This window comes from Dermacentor andersoni, chromosome 3 (assembly GCF_023375885.2).
Source record: "Dermacentor andersoni chromosome 3, qqDerAnde1_hic_scaffold, whole genome shotgun sequence".
Taxonomy (NCBI): domain Eukaryota; kingdom Metazoa; phylum Arthropoda; class Arachnida; order Ixodida; family Ixodidae; genus Dermacentor; species Dermacentor andersoni.
The window spans coordinates 99,034,665-99,056,246 of record NC_092816.1 but is presented as its reverse complement, the minus strand read 5'-3'; the positions used below and the strand labels follow the sequence as shown (position 1 = coordinate 99,056,246).

Below are 21,582 nucleotides of genomic sequence, written 5' to 3'. Positions count from 1 at the left end.
GGTGTTTTCGCATTTCGCCCCCATCGAAATGCGGCCGCTGTGGCCGGGATTCGATCCCGCGACCTCCCGCTCAGCAGCCCAACACCATAGCCACTGAGCAACCACGGCGGGTGTACTAGTGATTGGCTGTCGCACCATACAGATTGTGCGTATCTTGTGTGATGAAATGTATGTGTGTGTAAGAAAGAAAGAAAGAATATGAACCGACTAACCCAACAACATGGGCTTGTGGACTGCACAACCTTTGTAAGTCCAACTGCTACAAAAGACATGTTTTGTACTTATGTGCTTGAAGAACTGCAAGAGCTGTGATTTGGAGAAGATGCAGGTCAAACCCATCGAACAAGTAATATGCGTCATCACTCCAATTATGGTGCCAATTTATGACTTTTGAATTAAAACAGACTTTCTTCCTGCCAAAATTATTCTTGGCAAGGTCATAGCATTACAGAGAAACAGAGATAAGCTATGCATTTGAAACTAGCGCCCAATTTCAAGTTTGCCTAGCTCTTCAAGAGGACCTCAAAAATATTTTTGACCAACTGTTTTAATTTCTAAAGAAATGCAAAATATTCTGTAAAACCATTGTATGACTTTCTAAAACACAAAAAAAAATCGATTCTCAAGCTTACCTCAGAAAGAATACCTAATAAATAGCTGGTGAATGTGCAACTAACACTAGGTATAAATCTGGACTTCAAGCGCTATTTGATCATGTCAATCACGATTTACTCACCAATCCTATTCCAACTGACAATGTAATGTTCAAGCACCAGGCTGCAATTTGTATCCACAAACACGTTGGTTTCGTCAACTCGCCATATATTAACCGTATTCTTTGATGGGAGTATTCTTAGCACGCAACTATTCAACACATATGTCAACGACATTGTTCAATGTTCTCATCCAACCGGAAGCCAAATTTATGCTTTATGCTGATAACGTCAGCGTATCTTTATAAATTGCACTTTTTTCTGTAGTGTAAACAGAGCAGGAAATGAATTTTACAGCGTGAGCAGTTACGTTCTCATTTCAATAGGCGTTTCATGCGCGGTGGTGTACGTCGCCGCCGGTGCCAATAGCAGCTATCGAGGGAATGAAAAAAAAAGCAGGATATCCAGTTCTCGCAAGTATTAAACGCGGGCCCACTGTGCGGAACTCACGCCTGCACTGAGTATCACGCATCGGAAGAATGGCCTATTGCATGCGAAAAGACTCAGGTTGAGACATGCGCGCTGGCTAGCGTCAATAGGTGCACAATACAACGTGATAGCGTTAGGGTGGCCGTGTCCCAGAAACTCCGGCGGTTGCGCCGACGCCGGATTTTCGAAGGACCGTCACCCGGACATTTCGGGTGACGCAAGAAATTCACTAAGCTAACTGAATTTCTCAAGCTAAAATACGCGGAAAAAATGGTAAACTACGACTTACACGCAAACCTACAGACATGGCCGCTCTTGAATTGTAATTTGAATATACGAGAAAACATGATTCTGTTTCGCTAAAACAAAGAAAAACCTTTTTCCAGCGTTACTATACAAATGCACAGACCGGAGAAGGCATCCGCCATTTGCGCACGCTGGCACGTTAATATCTCAGAGTCCACGGAGCAGCGCACCCGCATCCTTGAAAGACTTCCAGACGGTGCTCGCCTTCACCGCATCGCCGCCCCTGTAAGAGGCTGCGTTTCGACCAGAAAGCCCGCCTTCACGCACAGCGTTCGCCGGGAGCGTTTCCGGGTAAACATTATGGTTACATACGCTGCAGTTGCTGGGAAGCGTGGAAAGCAGACAGGGATCCTTGAATACTATCGCGTTCCAATCTTAAAGGCGAAGATACCCTCCTACAATTTTTATGCGAAGCATATTACTAGAGCTCAACCCAGCTCCTCAGGCGCGGCGGTGTCGCCTTCAATACCACGTGACACCGTGACGTCACGACAGAGGAGAAACGGGGCTCCAACTCGCGCCGTCGCTCGCGGCGTCGCGGCGGTATATAAGCAGCTGCGCTTTTTCTAAGTGGCTTTGGCTCAACTCTTGCAAGATGGGCTGGGTGGGAATCGAACCAGGGTCTCCGGAGTGTGAGATGGAGACGCTACCACTGAGCCACGAGTACGATGCTTCGAAGCGGTACAAAAGCGCCTCTAGTGAATGCGGTGTTGCCTTACAAACGAGCTGTTTCGTGCGTCGCTTGCTCAGGCGCACATTTCGTTGCCGCGCCGAACGCTGCGTTGCTCGACGCTCACCGCGTCCAATGCGGGGCGCGTAGTCGCTGCGCCGTAGCCCATTGTCTTACACCCCTTGGCGGGTCGACGGGAACGCTGTCGCGTTTTTTAATTGAAGGTGGATATTATTACACCAGGTAGTACGCCATGTAGCAAATGTACAGCTAGTGTTATAAGACAGTTAAAGAAGGTTCGACAAAGAAAAAGATGTTTAAGTAGATGAAACATCAATGCTAAAAAAATAATGGTGCGCGTGCATGCATGATGACATCAAGCTGGCTAGGTGACTATGTCGCCGCAGCGTTTCAGAAGGGATGCCAATAAATCGTCACCATCATTAGCATCTCATCATTACATTATCGGATTCCACGCGCCACAGCTGCGGTCTGATCATTAGCCATAGTTTATTGAGGGCCTCCAGAATAATTTGGACCACGTGGGGTTCTTTAAAGTGCATCTAAATCTAAGTACACGGGTGTTTTTGCATTTCGCCCCCAACGAAATGCGGCCGCCGTGGCTGGGATTTGATCCCGCGACCTTTGTCTCAGCAGCCCGACATATTATCCACTAAGCAACCACGGCGCGTCATTAGCATCGCATTGTGGCACTCCTCGAACCGAATTTGCCACGTCACCATGTCACAGCCGCGTTTCCATGGGGATGCCAATAAATCACCATCATCACCATTACTAGCATCGCCCCTTGCTGCTTGGCAAATCAAGCTTGCAGGGCACCTATATCACCGCCTCGTTCCAAAGGAGATGCAATAAATTATCATCATTATCATCATTTGCATAGCATCGTGGCACTTGCGATATCACACGCGCGCAGCGCATCTATACATGCGTCCTTTGCATTGCAGTTGCATATTGCAGTGGCATGCCATATAGCAGTTACATAGGTAGCACTGTATGGTAGAGAAATCTTGAGACGAAAGATTATAGAAATATATAAACTTTGATGCAATGAAAAAATTCGCAGCTCCGCCAGAAAGTAGAAACACCGATTGCGATAGAAAATTTGTAGATAGCTGTACGAAGTAAGGATACTAGATTTATCGGCCATATAAACTTGATAAATTCGGTTACTAACTAAATTAACAATGATAGAACATGCAAGAGTGAGTCAACGAGGACGTAGAAAGAAACACGCACACAGAGACAGCGCTGTCGTTGTTTGTCAACTTCTTTCTACGTCCTTGTTCAGTCGCGCATACGCCTTCTATCATAAATTCAAACCAACTAGCCCGTCAACATGTTTTGACGAAATTACCAGCACGGTGTAACACGCGTTCAGGGAAATAGCTTTAGTACTGCGCCATGACGATACGTATACGCAGGACGCAAGCGCTTTACGGAACGTAGAAGCGCGTGTCACGTCAGGTCTTTTAGTACTGCGAAATTCTTACGTACTTAAGCGGACGAGCGTTGTTAGACGCCGGGCGCGTCGGAACGCGTTGGCCGTGTCCGCCAGCACGTCGAACCATCGGTCGAACTATAGACGCTGTTGATCTCGCCTGCGATGTTACGTGTGGATGCGTTCACGCTACGTCGAACTATATTTAGGCAACAACGCTCGTCTAATATGAACACCCATAGCTCGATGACACCGCAAACTGCCTGTGGAAACGCTGAAGTTAAGAATCGCGGCAGCAGCCGCGAGTCAATTTACCGCCGTGCATCTGTCGCTTCAACGCGCACGAAACGTGGAAAGCACAGAGCATACGAAAGTACCGGCACTACGCGCACTCTGCAAACATCGCAGATCGGTTTGAAGATGAGGCCTGCGCGGGCGCGCACTTATGGCAAGTCGCAGACCGCTTTCAAGACACACGAGTGCCGGCAACGCGTCCCTGCGGCGTCCGCCCAAGGCGTCTACTACAGCGTCCGCGATTCACGTGGCCAACGCCGTAGTATACGCCGCGGTTGCCTCAACCAGGCTTCACTCTATACGAAGCGGCAGGCGATGAGGACATCGAGGCACTGTAGCAGCCGCCGGAGAAGACGTCCCTCCTCCCTCTACTCTCCCTCCTGCCTCGCCAACCACAGGGGATGGCACGCATCCGGGCCGCGTTCCGCGCTCGCGTACGTGACAATGAAACGCGTTCGCCGGCTCAACCTCACACGCTTTCCCTTACACGGAACGTTACGGGGACGGCGACGCCGACGGCCATGTTGACGGCAGAAATGCAGTGTCCATATAATTGCTATCCCAGTAAAATATACACAGCATACCTAATAAATTCAAGGAGGCTAGGTGACTGCTTGCCAGCGTGCCCTTTCAAGGAGAATATCATGAGAGAGAGAGAGAAAATGATAAATGAAAGGTAGGGAGGTTAACCAGGACTGAGCCCGGTTGGCTACCCTACACTGGGGAAAGGGAAAGGGGGACGGAAAGATTAAAAAAAAAAAGGAAAAGAGAAAGTCCACTGGAGATATCAGTCGGTCACTCAGTCTGGATCACAGACGCTGACTCAATCCGGTCGCTTTCAAATATCGCAGCAGCAGTCGTCACTATTAGCATTATATTGCGACATTTGAAACACCGTGTGACATGTGCGCCGCGTAGCGCCGACGCGCTCGAACTTTGCACTATAGTTCCATTATATGGCAGGTATCCGAACATGTAGCGCTTGAATGTAGCAATTGCATGCTGTATGTAGCTGGACCTGGTTAACTCAAGTAGGCTAGGTGACTACTTGTGACCACAGCTTTTCAAAAGGAAAGCCAATAAAAGATCATCATCTTCATCATCAACAACAGCAACATACCGCGCAACGGGTCAAGAGATGCGACACGTGCCCCAAGTAGTCTGGATACCTATGTCTACTATTCGCTAGACGTTATGGTGCCTGGGTACTTCCTCGCAAGGTACGAACTGCTGATGAAGAAGCGAATCGTAGAGCTGCGCGCACGGCAGCAATCAGATAACAGCGGGTTCAGCAGACCGCTGTGCAGAGAGCAACACAAGCCGCAGCTAGTCATTGACGCCGGGCGGACATTTCTGATGGTTCTTGTGAAAGCGATGCGACGAGACAGCCACGAAGACCCTGTGATGCGTAGTGCCGAAAATTGAGCCGCTATGGAGCCGCTCCTCCAGCTAGCCCTGTGACTGTGCTGCGTGTGGCGCAGGCCTACACAGCTTGTCTGCTTAGTCGCGAAAATTTTTTCTCAATGTAATTCTGAGACTGTTACATTATGTCCCGTATAGCGGATTGTAGAGCACTGTACTTTAGGTAACGGGGGTGCGCTGGGTTCACTAAGCATGATGTACACAATAATGTGTGTGGTTTCAATGAGGTACAGAGAGTAGAATGTTGCAAGATGGAAAAGCCGACAAGCAGGAGAGAAGCAGGAAGACCAGACGCAACTGGATATTGCGTCTGCTCCCAAGTTCACAGGGCAGGTGGCAGGCCCCGGTGGAGGGATCAGAGGTTTCGGAAAAGGCGTGTGGCGAGTGCGTAATACTGTCCGTATAGAATAGTGGCGACATCTCTTGATCCATCTTGCAACATCTTCTTTTAGAGATAACCTTTCAACGGAGGGCAAAATTCTAGAGCTTCTTGGGAAGTTTTGTGGTTCTTCGAGGCGTGGCGGGAGTGCGGTTTGCCTGATTTGTCGCGCTGGTATCTTCTTCTAGTTGCATTGTAGTGTCTGGCTGTCCGTGTTAGCTATTATCGGCAGTCGCAAAAGGTCTTGGCTTGATAAATGCTTGTTTCCTTCAGGGGACGCTATCACCCATTGAACTTCATAAGAGTTTTTGCCAATTCTTCTAATTATTGTCCCTTTGACCCATGTCCCACCTTTCAGTGGTCGAACTTAGACGCTTCGATCTTCGCTTACGCTCGGCATACCCTTGGCTTGTCTGTTGTACCAAAATGTTGTTTATTGCCTCTTCGCCTATCTTTTTTCGCTCACGTCTACTGTTTTGGGCTGCAGTGGTTTTGATGCTGTTTGCAAAGCCGTTGTAGCTCGGCGATCCATTAACAATTGCGCTGGAATAGCGTTTAGTACTTGCAGCGCAGAGTATACCTGTAATCAAGAAACGCCATTTGTGGGTCTGAGTGGCCGTATTATGCGTTATTGAGCAACATTTTTCTCGTTCTTACGGCTCATGCACCAATTCAAATAAAACGCCGGTATCCCGGGCTTTAGCTGATATGTTCGAAGTTCCAGCTTTTTGGAAAGTTGTAGAATTATTCGCTGCATAATTGTAATCCGTTGTCGGTTATCAGACTTGTTGATATCTGGTGTCATGCAAAGTGAGACTTTAGTTTGAGTCTTACTTGATTGGATGTCATTGAATTCAGTTGGTTCACTTCCCAAAAGATACTATAGCAGTCCACTGTGATGAAGTTCTTTCCTTTGTATTCGCAAATATCGCATCCAACAGGATAGCTTGGTTCTGGATGAGGATAGAGAGTTTTTTGCTGCTGAGAGTGTGCGTGCTGTTTAAATACTTCACACCGTGCGATGAGGTCTTTTTGCGCTGCATTCATTCCAGTCCAAAACACTCACTCACGAGAGCGTTGTAGAAAGCTCTCAATACCAAGATCAGATGAGTAGAGGGCTGCGCTGATATCACGTCATAAGAAGAGTGGGACGATTAGGCGTAAACCTCTCAAAATGACGTTGTAGTCAACCGTAAGCTAATTCACTCTCAGTCGCAGACCGAATCCTTTCCAGGGTTTCTTTTCTCACAGGAACGTACTGTAAGACGTTGACGTCTTCAAGTGTTTTCGAGTTCTTGTTCATTGCTTTCGTTGGGAAGGAACGCATGGGACATCGTGTCCGCCAAAAGCAATTCCTTGCCGGGTCTGTGCTCGATGACAATGTTGTATCTTTGCATCTGCAGAGTGCTTTGTAGTTGATTTGGAACTAGATCCAATCGTTTCTTCTTGGTCGCTTGAAGGGGCTTGTGATCGCTGATGATGTTTGTTTATCTTCCAAATCTGTACAGGTGGAATTTGCTTAATGCAAAGACAATAGCCAACATATCGTTTTCAATCTCGGCATAGTGGATTTATATAGGTGTAAGCGCTCTGCTTGCGAACGAGACTGGCTGTTCGTTTTCATAGAGACCTCTGAGTCACACTGAATTTCTGACTGATTTCGTGAGCCCAAGTTGGCCAAAATTGAAGCTCTTGTCATAGAGTCTTTTGCCTTCTTAAATGGTTCTTCCTGTGGTTTTTACCAGTGACATGACGTCATCTTAACAGTGAGTGTTCTCAATGGCTTTTATACACGTGAAATTTCCGGCAAGAATCTGAAGACGAAGTTGTTCATTCCGGAGAAGTGTTTTATTCCTTGGACATCGATTGGCTTTGGCATCTGTTCAATTACCTTGAGTTTATTTGGATCATCTGATAGCCCTTCATTTGTCAGCATGTTTTCCAGAAAAGACAGTAGATTAGTCTCTACGCTGCGTTTTTGCTTTGTTCAAACGAATTCCGATTTGTCTGCATCTCTGGAGTATACTCTCTAATTTCTTGTCGTGATCTTCGACAGAATCTCTTTTTATTTCGCCCACTACAATAACAATAAGGTTGTCTGCAACGGAGAAAACTCCGTTAAGTCCTTCTAGTGTCCCACGAAGTCTTTTCTGGAAAATTAAGCTGCTTACCACAAGTTCAAACGAGAGGCGGAGCCATCGGTAAATATATTTTGGTGTTTGAAATGTGGTCATGATGCTTGATTCATTATTCAGAGAACATTGCCAATACCCTTCTCCTAAGTGTAGTTGTGCTGAAAGTTTTGATTTGTCCAGATCGGGTAGTGCATCATTCACAATAAACTATGTGTGAGGTTCTCGTTTGAGAACCTCGTCTAGCGTTTGTGGGTGAATGAATGTTCGCATTTCTCCATTTTTGTTGTTTCCAACAAGAACTTTACTCTCCCACTGCGCTGGCTCTGTTACGCTTCCAGTGACACCAATTTTCTCCATGATGGTCATGATTTGTTGTAATGGCGATGTTATGCTAATAGGCACTCTGCAAATCAGTATTGCTTTTGGAAGAGTGTCTACCTTAGCCACCAAGCGTACTTTGCTCGCGAGTGTTACAATAGTGACTACAAAACATTCGGGTAGTTTTCCACTTTGTCATAAGTGAAATTCTGAAATTTCATTGATTCTAACGACAAGGCTGTAGCCTATTGTTAACAGACCCGTTTCGTCGGCTGCCTTTCTTCCGACCAATGAAGTGAGGTCATCTTATAACTCCTGCAAATTCTACAGCATGTTTCTGTCCGTTTGCGGTCGTAATCTTCAGTTCCACAGTGGAGTTCAGCGTTGCTTGTGCGGGCGGCTGCAGGTAAGGGTCACGCGGAGTGGCCAGAAGAGACGCGTGGTTCAACACCAAGACGACGGCGGAGACTTTTAGCCATTCGCGGGTGGGGGAGCCGCGGTTTACGAAGAGCGCGCACGCGAGTAGACTGTGAGTCGGGGCTTCCGCCGGTCGGTTCGCAGAAGCCGTGCCATGGCTTTGAAGGCGACCCCTCGCCGCTCAACCGCACCATGCCGAGACATTCCGCAAACGGACCAGATGCCCCAACAGGGCGTGGAAGTGTTTTCTGTGGGCGAGTGTGCCTTGCTTCTTTCTGAGACAAGAGACTCGTTGCACTGCAAAGAATGTGTGGCGACGGCCTTGACGTATTGGAACTTCGGATAGTGTCACCCTGGAGCCTCGTTGTGTGCACACTGCGCGCACCGCAGTGTGATTGGACGAACGATGGGGCGAGAGGGTTGCTGGGGATGCTTTTAGGTACGTGCGGTGCCGCTGGAGGGGGATTCGGTGAAGATACGGCCAAAAGAAAGAAGACCAAAATTCTGACCTTTGACTCGTAGTTTGATGTCCGTATAAATAGTTTCCATTGTATCGCCTGCCTATTCTGTCTTAATAAACAGTTAACCCCTTTGCAATCAACATCACTGCCTTGCCTACGGTAATGCGACTTCGCGACATTCACAACATCTTCAAGTTTCCCTCACTGACATCGAGGTGAACGTCAACTTGCCTCTTGCCTAAACAGTGAGCCTTGCTTCCATTACACGTTCGCAGTGTTGTTCTGCACGGTTTTATTTGCTGTAGCTTGACTTGTCTAGCTGGTATGACGTCAATGCCTGCACCACTGTGCACATGAAATTTCACTTTCAGAAACGTTCAGTATAAGTTTAGTTTGTGCCTTTGAACTGCCAATATAATTCCATCTTCGCTATCTCCTGCCAGGCGAGCAACTACCTTGCTGCTTTTACAAACTGCCGCAGAGTGATTAAGTTTCTTGCACTAGGTGCACGTGTGTGGTCAAGCTGGGCATGCTTCACCTTAGCGCTCGCGGCCACCATCACATACCTGCATTTGTGTAGATTAGATGATTGTGGCTTGCCTTTCGCACCTTTCGAATTGGCATTGGTGCGATAGACAAATTTCTTCGCTGCGTGCATGTTCTCGCTGCTTGATAGATGGTCGTCTTTAAATGCTTTCATTTGAATTGTTGTTGCTTCTTGAGCTTGACACACTTTTTCAACCTTCTCTCAAGTCGGATGTTCGAGCTCCACAATGCCTGCATGGGCATTTTCGTCAGAGATGCTGCAGACGATCTCGTCGCGGAGCTTTCGTTTCCGGCGGCACAGTGATGCGCTTTGAGCGTCAAATCTGCTACGAAACTTTCGAACTGCTCTTTCTCCCGTTGCATTCGAGTCTGCAAGACGTATCTCGAGTACATCTTATTGTGCTTTGGTAAGAAATGCGCATCGAGAGGGCTGATGACATAAGCATAGTTCAATTCTGAATTTCATCCTTCCTTAGTCTGTTTCCCAAGCCCATAGTGTTGTAGATATCAAGCAGTGAAGAACCACCGATGGTCAAAAGAAGTGCAACGTGCCGGTGAGATGGTGTTCTGGTTGTGTTAGTTGCTTTGAAGTATAGCGTGAAGCTCTATTTGAAAGCTCTACATTGTTCCGTAGCGCTTAATCTGGAATGGAATTTCACTGGTTGCGGGAATCTTCTCCATTGCTTATGCGCTGACGTTAGAACTAGAAAAATTAAATTGTGGGGTTTTACGTGCCAAAACCACCTTATGAATATGAGGCGTGCCGTATTAGGGGACTCCGGAATTTCGGACCACTTAGGCTTCCTTAACATGCACCTAAATCTAAGCACACGGGTGTTTTCACATTTCGCCCCCATGAAAATGCCGCCGCCGTGACCGGGATTCGATCCAGTGACCTCGTTCTTAGCAGCCCAACACCACAGCCGCTAAGCAGAACGTTAGAACTAGTTCACTTCTGACACGATGTTTCCTTATGTCTCGTATAGTGGAAGATAGAACACTGGAATTTTGTTAACGGGAGTTAACCGGGTTTATTAAGCATGGAGTTCACAGGAATGGTTACATTCAATGGAGTGACATTCATTACAACGGAGTATACTTGGTTACATGAACGTAGAAAGGGTAGAGTGTTTACAGACGACGAGCCAAAGAGTAGCAGGAGGGCCAGAGGCAATTCGATACATCGTTTGCTCGAAGTTCATAGAGGAGGAGGGATGCCGCAATGCAGTGAGCGGAGGTTTCAGAAAAGGCACGTGCCAGTGGGCAACACTGTACCACGAAATAATGGCGCCATCTCTTGATATTTCTTGTAAGACGGAGTTCGATGGGCTCTTGGTTGCTGGCATGACTGAACATGGTCATAACGTTGCCTGTAAGCATGGGACACAAAGAAAGCGTGGAAGGAAATCGTTAATCCTCGGTCATTGTCGGCGATTGTCCTTCGTGCATTTTTCCTGTGTCCTCTCCTGACATCGTTATAACGTTGTTCCCAAATAAGTTCGCAAAATAAGAAAGAAAACGAAAACAAGTTTTTTACTACACCCGGTAGAGATATTCCATAAAATTTTCGTTTAATATTACATAACAGTTTAACTGATGTGGTTAGGTCCTAGACGTACAGTTCTGAAACAGATTACGATGGGAGCAATACGCAGTTCTTTTGGTAGAGGTACATAGCTGGTAATGAAGGCATGCTAAACGGAAATAGATACATGTTATGATTAAGTGTGACCGTAATAATTTATAGTAAACTGTTTGTCTCACATAACAATTATGCGCACACCTCCTAGGGAACCACAACTCAAGGAAACTTGAAAAAAACTTTTTTTTTAGTAGATAAACGATAACTTGCATAAAACCAAACGTCTCTAGCGCATACTCAGGATCTGTTTGCGCATTATCACATGCCGACAATGTATGTTTAGTACGACCGAATTCTTCTACGAAAATGATACTCTAGCATACAACACCAAAATGTACATTTGGACATATTGTCGGCTTAATCGTAAAGTAGAAATCCAGTCATGGAATGTCACTCGTTGAAGGACACAATATGGTGAACAAATGACTTGAAACGTTTTACTCCAGCTTCTCAATTCTTACAATGAACCCGGAATTTACAGAGTATTTACAACCTTTAGTTTTACATTTATATTTTCTGCCACGCGTGTATTCCTATATATTGCAATCAGCACTATCCTGTCCATACGCTTAGTTTTGTGATAATGTATTATTTGTTTCTGTATTGCGGGTCTAGCTGCTGTCCTTTCGAGGCAGCGGGTACCTCAAGATACGTTTCTGCAGCGCTTTCCTCTGCCTTCTCCATCTTTTGCTGAATATAAAGAAATAAAAGAAAGAACGGAAGAAAGAAAGAAACTTGAAAGACGTACTGCTGCCCGGTCGCAGGTGCCCCATTGGAACGACGCCAGAAACTTGTCGCCATCTACCGCACAGCCGAGGAGTTACTATGGCAGCTGACGCACGTTCGGCAGCCAGGTGACAGAGCAGGGATCAAGTCTTATTCTACTTTTTCCATTACAAGATTCTGTTACAGAAGACATGCTTAAAGCATAAACTTGCTTTTTTTTTTCAGGCTTTGTAACAGCACCTATGAGATACCCATCACCATTGCACACTCAAACCAGAATGACATGGCAATTCTTTATTAATATAAAAATACTGCGCAGCGCATTATTAAAAGTTAAGTATTAGGCAGTACATCATGACGTAGACATTTTTTTCCTTTATAAGGCATTTTTCTCGGCTGCGTCTTGTATACCAAATGAACAAGTATGAGTTCATGTTCTGAAGATTATTGTATGCCAATTTGCATAGGTTTCGGTCCTTTTATCATCGCAACAGCGCCAGTTTTCGTGCCAAACGTGTCTCTCCGCCATTGCGTCTAGCAATCAGTTGCTTTTACACGTGACCGCTCTAAGAGCTTAAATTGAATTGAATACTGAATTACGAAACATCGCTCCAAACGTTTCCTCAATGCAAGTGACTTAATTACGAATACTTAAATCATAGCAATCGCGAAGAATTTTAGACTCCAGAGCGTGTTCTGGCCTACCATTGTGCTCAGAGCTTTTGTTTGAGCTACTTGACCAGACATACAGTTATAAGCCAAATGACGCAAAAGAGGGAATGCAAATAAACACACAAAAACAGGACGGGCCAACTACACCAACTACACACTGATCCTATTGTTGGTGGGAGACAAGCATCTATAGCCCCAAATTACTTTCAATATCATGTGAATGCTAAATGCACTCGCAAAGTAACAGCTACATAAAAGAAGCGCACTAACTACAACGAAATAAATTTACACCTCTCAGCAATGCGGGCGTTATATGTTGGGAAAATGCCCCATCAAAAATTATATTCGCGTGAGTTCTGTGTTATCGCGCCCTTTAATTGAACCATCATGGCAAGTTTTGCTGATGCGCTTCATATCGCATCTGAGCGGAATGACGTATAAAAAACATCAAAAAGCACTCTGTAAACTTGGCCAGCTGGTTCGCTCTGCATTGCCTTTTGCCTTTGACTGTGCTAACGCACATGCTGGAAACAAAGGTGATGGGCACCCTTCGCTGCAATTCTGGCCAACTGGAGAATCGAAATTGGGCGTGACACTGTGCTCTAGAGCTGTTGCTAGCGCTGCACGTCGGCAGGTGGAAATTATGATTTTCATCCCTTGGAATGAAAACTTTCATACGGCAGCAGAGCTTTCTTAGAACGTGAAGTGTACGTCTAGAACAACGGTTGATTAGAGCACGCCTCAGTAACTACAAGAACTGAGATTGCTTACAATTGGGTGCTTCAAACGGTAAATAACGGGAGAAAAAAAGGCAGCGAAAAATGGGAGGTTTCAACTACCAACCCCAAATTCGTCACCGGCATCTTCTGCCACGTAAACGTTGGACACATGAGCATCGTGGCGTAGCCACGATCCACGCCGTCACTAGACAGTTTAGAATGCCGTTTGTCGCTTACGTACGTTAAACGCACGCACCTTTGCAGGCCGTTTCGTTGTGCGTCTATTTAAGACATCTAATTTAACGTACGGGAAAGCAAACGCAAGGAACAGGTGGAAAGACTGGGCGCCGTCTGGTGCCTCTTGCCAAACGTAATCAAGCCAAGACAATGCATTAGCAACTCTCCTGTCATTGCTATGGGGACTCGTCTTAATAGGCGCATGGGAACCGGAATCGCAAAATGGTCTAAGAAATTGAACGCGCTATGCGCTCACAACTAACGTTTCAAGTGAGTTTAGAGAAAGCAAAATATCATTTCAATGGTTAGTGGCGATCAACGCGGGTGAGACCGTAGCCATGACGAGAATTCACGGTTAACGAAGCCACGGATACCACGTTGTTCGACAACGCTATATCTTAGCGTCCGACGTACGTTACCATAGCGGACGTCAACCATAGAAATCCAATAACGTTGGCAGCATGCTCAGTGAAGACGTCCCTTTTTGTTTTCGTGCGCTATGGGTGTATGTTTGGTTGCAAACGCTATTCTAAAACTGCCTAATCTGTTTCATGCAATGTCACCAAAAGGTACTTTGAGATCACAGATTAAGATAAAAAGGAGTGCCGACTCACCAGATAACACGTTCCGCTTAATTGCCACTGAATCAGCTGCACTGTGATGCAAATCATAGAGGCACAATAATTTAATGTTAGTGTACATTATGGCTCCCGCTGGGAGACAGAGCTGCGCATAGGTCAGCCATCTTGCAATCAACATTGCTGCAGTGAGCCTACCTCTCGTTCGCGCAGGGGCTACGTTCAAAGTCCTTCTCTCGTAAATCTTATGTTATGCTACTTCTTAGAACGCGGCTCTAAGGATCCCATTCCTGCGTTGAGCGTCAGCGCAACCGAGCGAAAGAGCACAATGAAAGCTGAAAGAGCGAACTGCGGACGCTAATGAGAGCGGCCTCTTCAGTGACGTCAGAACGGGAAACTGATGTTATGCGGACCATAGAGGAAGAGAAATAGTAGGGGGGGAGCGTCACGTGAAAGTTATGAAGCCTAGTCATAAAAATTTAGGGGAATGGGAAATAGGCCCTCACGTGACAGTCAAGCCGTAGCTTTAGTCGGCTCGCTTTGGTTGCGTCTGCTGCGGGGGTTATGGAATATGCGCACATATGCGGAATTGCCAACGGATGCCGAGGTTAAATTAAATTAAACTATGGACTTTTACGTGCCGAGAGAACTTTCTGCTTATGAGGCACGCTGTAGTGGAGGACTCCGGAAATTTTGAGCAGCTGGGGTTCTTTACCGCGCACCTAAATCTAAGTTCACGGGTGTTTTCGCATTTCGGCCCAATTCTAATGCGGCCTCCGTGACCGGGATTCGATCCCGCGACTTCGTGCTCAGCAGCCCAACACCATAGCCACTGAGCAACTACGGCGGGTACATGCCGAGGTTGAGCGAAGGAATTGAAGTGTGTGGAGAAGACGACCTGTGTTACGACAGTCAGGTAAAGTACCGAAACGCCACGCGGCTCACGGCTTGAGCAAGCAGCAGCCAGGCGCCGATGCAGTAGCGAACGAAGGCACTGGCATTATGCCGAACAACCCGTCACGACCACCTACAGGGCGACTTGTCGTGTTTCTGGGTGGTTTCAGAGAAACGAGGAAACCTTTCGCCCTGCAAACGTGTGAAGGCAACCAATTGCAAGCCGCCCTTGCAACGGCGACTCGCCGTGTTTCGGCGCCTCTTCTGGGAAACAAAATGATGTCTTTCGCTCCTACAAACGTGTGCAGGCGCACAAGCGAGCGTCGAGGCTCCATAGCGACTGCTTTTCCATGTGAAACAAAAGGAATTGCCCCATCTTGGGCCCAACGATGGAATGGCGAGTCTACTGTCGTGACAGATGGCCTCAGTCGACGCTCTCGTTCTGCTCAATCCCTTCTGCCTCTCAACAGACCGGCGAGAACTCAATAGGCACGTCCCAACAGTGTCAGGACGTCGCACCCCACAATTTCACCAAATAGTAAGCGTAAATCTTAAAGAAAGGCGAAGACTTCGGCTTTTAGAGTGCAAGGTGATGCTTCAGAAGAACTTCAGTTTAGCCTTGTCGGTGTTTACTGCATATCATATTGACCGCAAATAAAACGGGGACAGCGGAAGAGAATGCTAAAACAACACGGGCGGTAACTTTGAAATAGGATATGAAGGTAATGCTATTTATTTATTTCACAACGAAATCTGCACAGGAAAACCTTTTGCAAACCAAACACACGATAAATAACTATGCCGCGAAAGATCTTGTCTCATCCTATAGATCTCATCCTATAGACCTTGTCTCATCCTCCACGATACGGACCCGCCCATCAGCAGGATGCATAGCCATATTTGGTCTCAGCCGGACCGCCCCTTTCGTACTATCCACTGCTCGTGTCAGCCCTTGCTCGCGTTTTTTTTTTTTTTTTTTTGGCTTGCTTGATTTGATTTCGTCCGCACTTGTTTCGATTGTCATGGTTTACACCGCGCCAGCCAACATATCGCGAAATGAAAACACGCATAGAGCTGCGCACGCAAAAATGATGCATCCGCTTAAATACTCGAGCTTGTGTGTGACACAACAAAATGCGCAACGCTGATGGCGATGAAGATGGAATTTCTGAGACTAAAAGGAGGAACAGCGTCACGGTAGGTCGGCTTCTCTGAAGGAATTCGGAGTTCCACGTGACTGCGCTTGGGGAATGGCAACGGCCTATAAAGAGGCTTACACGCCCAGCTACAATAAAAGCTTTCACGAGTGTCTAACACACACTACAACACTTAATTCTGCCATTGGCAGCAACAGTGCCTCTAAGTTAGTACGGGTACCCTGTCGACCCTCACGAACATCAGTACACATTCTTTTATGCTGCAACTCTGCTTAAGGCAACATAATTTTTATTCAAGACATGTACTTGAATGTAGTAGCAGACTAGCAGCTAAGGGCATTTCGTATTGTTTCCTGCTTAGACTGGTGCAGTGCCCGCAAGCACCAACACGAGTCAGAACGCCGCTACTGCTCTGTTTAATAAGCACGCTGTTATCGCCTTTGTGTCCACTAATATAACAGCGATAGGTAACCCCGGCGACATACCTATTTTCAGTCTTGTAAATTGGCTGATTGTAACTGTGCTCGTTGCAACGAAATTGAAAAATGGAGCTATGATTCCTGCACCTGCACGTTTTAATGTGGAATTGGGCGGTTTCTTGCATTCTTCCTACTAGCCTCCACCATCGACTCACACGAACGACACTAGGAATCTCTCGAACAGGCGCATTGCTGCGCAAGCAGCAACAGGCCGGGAACGCTGGCTCGCTTTATATATGCTACATGCGCATGAAAAAAAATGTGACTGATATTTTACTACTTGGTAACATCGCACCAAAATACAGTGCGAATCTGTGCATGCCATTGTCGCAAGGTACACGCCTAAGCGCGCTGATGACAATTTATAGCAAAAACCGCCATGCATTTATATATAAAGGAAGTTGGACTTCTTTGATTCAAACTAGAGTGAGCTAAATTAAAACATTTCAAGAAATAATGCGAATGGCACAACAACGAATGCGCCATGTTACCACTGGTGCACACAAATAAGTTACATTCATGGAGCGTAATGAAAATTCATGTGCCGAACAAGTTTATTTTAGCATGTAGTGCTAAAAATTTCATTATATCCTAGCTGAACTTACCGTTATGTTACATATGATTTGCTAAATATAGGTGGGGCATAAGCTTTAAAGACTACTACAAGTATTTTATAAAAATCCGGTATTTTTACGGAAATACCTCCGGTATAGATTCCTGTGTATGCATGTCTTTGTCGGTTACAGCTGACTTCCGCCCTCTATGTCATTGAGGTACCTCAGAAACATCAGTTTGTTTCTTGGTTAAGCACAGCGAAATGGACCTATTGATTTCTGGAAGTATATGTGTGGCTCATATCTCATTGAACTTGCAGTATACACTGCAGCTTTTTGGCTACATGCGACGAAAATACTAGGCTCGCCATGTACATTCCGAGATGTTAAAAGCGGCCTAGCCATTGCGGGTAAAGCTGTGCCAAGTCTTAGCAGTTGCTACCAAGAATATTGTCGTGCGGTCGAATAGCGTCGAATAGGTAGTGTGGGAAAAGTAGTGTCGGAAACTACCTCTTCACTACCTCTCTTGTTTCTTGGCATACATTAGCATTCAGTTATAAGTGAAAGTGTAAAAACTAGCGTCCGTAATATGTAGGCATTCTTCTCGTCCTATTCAAGTCACTTCGACAAATACATCCTGCTGAGTGACCAACACATGCTGTAGCGGGACATGGCTTCGAGTAAGCAAATAGGCAAAAGCTAAAATAACAAAAATGAGAAAAGTCATTAGATATAACGGCTCCAGAAGTGTATATTCTCAAGTGTACGTGTTATCTGTGAAGTCCGACAATTCTAATAGAGCAAATTCGGAATCTTCAGGTAGCTATGCCAGGGAATTATTAAAAAAATGCACAGTCACGCTGCATTTATTGAACAAGCGGTGCGGCTTCTGACCATCGCATTAATGGTGGGGTGTCCAAACGTCAATTCTTAGTTTTTGTGCGAATAGGGACGAAAATTATTTTGGTAATTGGGGTGATCTTCCGTAAATAAAACTGAAAAATCCGCAAAGAGCCATAAACTCTTCAGCTCCTCTGTATATCATAATCGCTACCGCCATTTAGACATGACACAACTTCAGAAACAGAAGGATCAGTTATGAGAAAGTAATTATATATTTTAAACGAAGGAATTGAAAACTGAATGGAGCAGACTATTCCTACGACATAGAATGATTTATTGTTCCCATTGATTACGCGTTATTGCGCCATAAGGCGCCATGAGGATACATGTCTTGTACACCTTCTCTTATGTTGGTCCGTCATGGCAAGAAAAAAATGAAAATGACCTGCATTTAGCATTTACCGCTTGCATGACCGGTGCTCGGACAATCATCGAAGCCTCTGGACTGCCTTTTCTGCCCCTCACCTCGCGACTTACCATTGTTTCAGGGTGGAGTTTCATTATATTCCGGCACACGTATCACCTTGGCTCCGGTTCGAAAGTCCGGTATACAGCGAACTGGCGAGGAGGCGCGTTCTTCTTCTGCAGCAGCATTTCTGTTTCTTGCTGCGCATGATATTAAGGCACGACAGACGGCCTATATAAGGAACTCCGAGACTTACAACAGTCAGCAGTTGGCCCAGCAGCAGCTCTGAAGACAAAATGGTAAGCTTTTGGCAAATCTATTCATTGTCAGTGATATACAATGAGCATCTCCTATACTAAATGGCACTTGGTTTAGCAATAACTTTTATAGCGCGTATTGCACCACAGTATAAAGCACAAAATTCCAATTGTATAACACTTTAGGACGAGGGAAGGACTAAACAGGTTTACATAGGCGCTTTCCACTTCCGTATATTTAGCTAGGTTATTTTCAAGCGTTAAATGCATCTGCAGAAAATGCACACGCTATCAATTTCATAGGGAGAAGTGAAAACTAACGCTCAAAACAAACATCAACCAGACTTTTCAAGCGGCGTGCTTGTATTCCAAAAAGAAATGTTTCTATTGTCTGATTATATAAATGTGGGAACAATACGTCTGCAGTATCTTGGCGCATGCCATTAATAAACAAAGGTTCATGATATTGAAATTTTGGGAAAGCCGGCAACTTATGGCAACGGCTCTTTTTTTAATTTCGTGCTCACCATGACGTCAAAGCGAAAATTAAGCCTATTTCTATACATCACAAGTCTTGCGAGCAGACGTCCGAAGTTATTTTATATGGAACCTTGCTCTATTCTCCTTTATTTTAACGTAGATTCGCGCCTGCATCGTCCTCGCCCTGGCCACCAGCGCCTTCGCTGGCTTCGTCGGCACTACCGGATACAGCGTCGGCCTGGCTGCTGCCCCAGCCGTCGCCACCGTTGCCCACGCTGCTCCAGTTGCCACTTATGCCGCTGCTCCAGCTGTCACCAGGGTTGCCACCACTTACGCCGCTGCCCCAGCTGTCGCCACTGTAGCCCACGCCCCAGTCGCCACCGCTGTTGTTGCCCCAGCCGTCGCCTCCTACGCAGCCGCTCCGGTCGTTGCAGCTGCTCCAGCTGTGACCAGGGTTGCCACTACTTACGCAGCTGCACCAGCTTTCGCCACTGTGGCCCACGCCCCAGTCGCCACCGCTGTTGCTGCCCCAGCCGTGGCCTCCTACGCTGTTGCTCCAGCCGTGACCCGTGTCGCCACCGTTGCCCACGCTGCTCCAGTCGCCACCTACGCCGCTGCCCCAGCTGTCACTACTGTGGCCCACGCCCCCGTCGCCACCGCTGTGGCCACCCCCATCGCCACCTACGCCGCTGCTCCAGCCGTCGCTACTGTCCACGCTGCCCCAGCTGTTGCCACCACCACCGTCCACCACGCCCCAGCTGTCGCCACCGTTGCCCACGCTGCCCCTGTGGTCGGTGCTTACCACGCCGCTCCAGTCTACGGCTACGGCGTCGGTACCCTTGGCTACGGCGTTGGCCACTACGGCTACGGCCACGGTCTCCTCGGCTATGGCCTGAACTACGGCTACGGTCTTGGCTCTCCCTTCGACTACACCACCCTTCTCCGCAGGAAGAAGTGTAAGTCCCGTAGTCTCTCTCAACGGGCAAAATAATTGTTGTGCTAATTCACTCTCGTACATTTTAATCTTCCTCTGCCCACTACTATAGAGTACTGCAGAAAAACTGATTAGAATATTAAGTTTCACACATTTCTTTTAAAAATCCAGGTTCATTGATATAGCAAAAATGTGATGAACGAACTTAGGCATAAGTTTATTCTAGGTTAGACGCTATGTCCGAAATTTCTAGGTCGGTACTGATAACGTGGAAGTTAGTCGAGATTCCTCTTTTTTTTCAGGGAAGGTAACTGAGTACTACTTTTGTTTTACGATACTATGTTATCGTAACAGCTTTCTTGCATTCTGGTTTTGGTGTTCCCGCGAACAACGAGATGCACGAGGGACATTTCCATCGCTTTATAGCGTGTTTATTTCTTTCTTTTTCAGAAATCTTCGCCATACCCGAAATTACTACAGGTGCTTTCACAGACGAAACTATTTGTACATATCGCTTCCCCGGCGGGATTGGAAGATTCTATTGGTTGAAATAAAATTAAATTATTCTCCTATTTTACGGGCCACTGTGTTTTTACTTACAGTATCTTTATCTTACACAACGACAAACTGTATGAGTACTCGTAGAACGGCTTCCAAAGCTAGATCCCTGTAGAGAGCACTATAAAAGACAGGAGCATTGGGAGGCAAATGACAAAGATAACCCGCAAACCGAAACATTTGCCAACCTGTCTCAGGCATTTTATCCCGGTTTACACAACTTTTAACCCGCTGTTTGTTTCCATCTGCCGGCCCCAATCTTGAAATTGTGTTTTACACACAAAATGACTCGTTAGCCATTTCCTAGGGCACTTTCCTTTGTGCTGTTCCCTTTACAGGTGTTGCGTTACCAAATAAATTTCTGATTCAGACTTTGGAGAAATGAAGCATTCTGGGTTGTGAAAAGTTGCCCTGGAGGCGTTATACACTTGCGTGTGTTATGATATGCCATGTCACTTCAGGGAAAACGCTGTCGCTACTTTGTTGTGGGAATTATGCGTGATTTTAGTTTTGCTTGATGTCTGACATCCGTCACAAACTTTTTTAAATGTGAAGCATTTCTAGGCAAACATTCGTCATTTTGAGATTATCTATCTAGCCCTGCGGCTTAGCGCTCTCCTGGTCGTTTTGTTAACCTGGTATGTACCAAAACTAGTACAATATGACAAGAGTGTATGACGAACATAAATGGTGGGTCATGACATGATAGGGAAGACATGCGTGCCATGTAGGTCATGGAACAACCGCCAACGTCCTGATATGTACCAAAATTGGCATAGTATGACACGATTGTATGACGCACATAAATCATAGCTCATGACATGTGTGTCATGT

General features: G+C 46.2%; 1 protein-coding gene across 1 annotated transcript in view; it reads left to right on the top strand.

Moving 5' to 3' along the window:
- Nucleotides 1-20,762, top strand: part of LOC129387391 (uncharacterized) — an 89,695-nt gene extending 68,933 nt beyond the window's left edge. The window contains exons 2-3 of the mRNA XM_055076317.1: nt 19,417-20,212; nt 20,641-20,762. Of these exons, the coding sequence (XP_054932292.1) occupies nt 19,417-20,212; nt 20,641-20,642 (798 nt within the window). The 3' untranslated portion in view covers nt 20,643-20,762. The remainder of the gene's footprint in view (nt 1-19,416; nt 20,213-20,640) is intronic.
- Nucleotides 20,763-21,582: the final 820 nt, after the last annotated feature.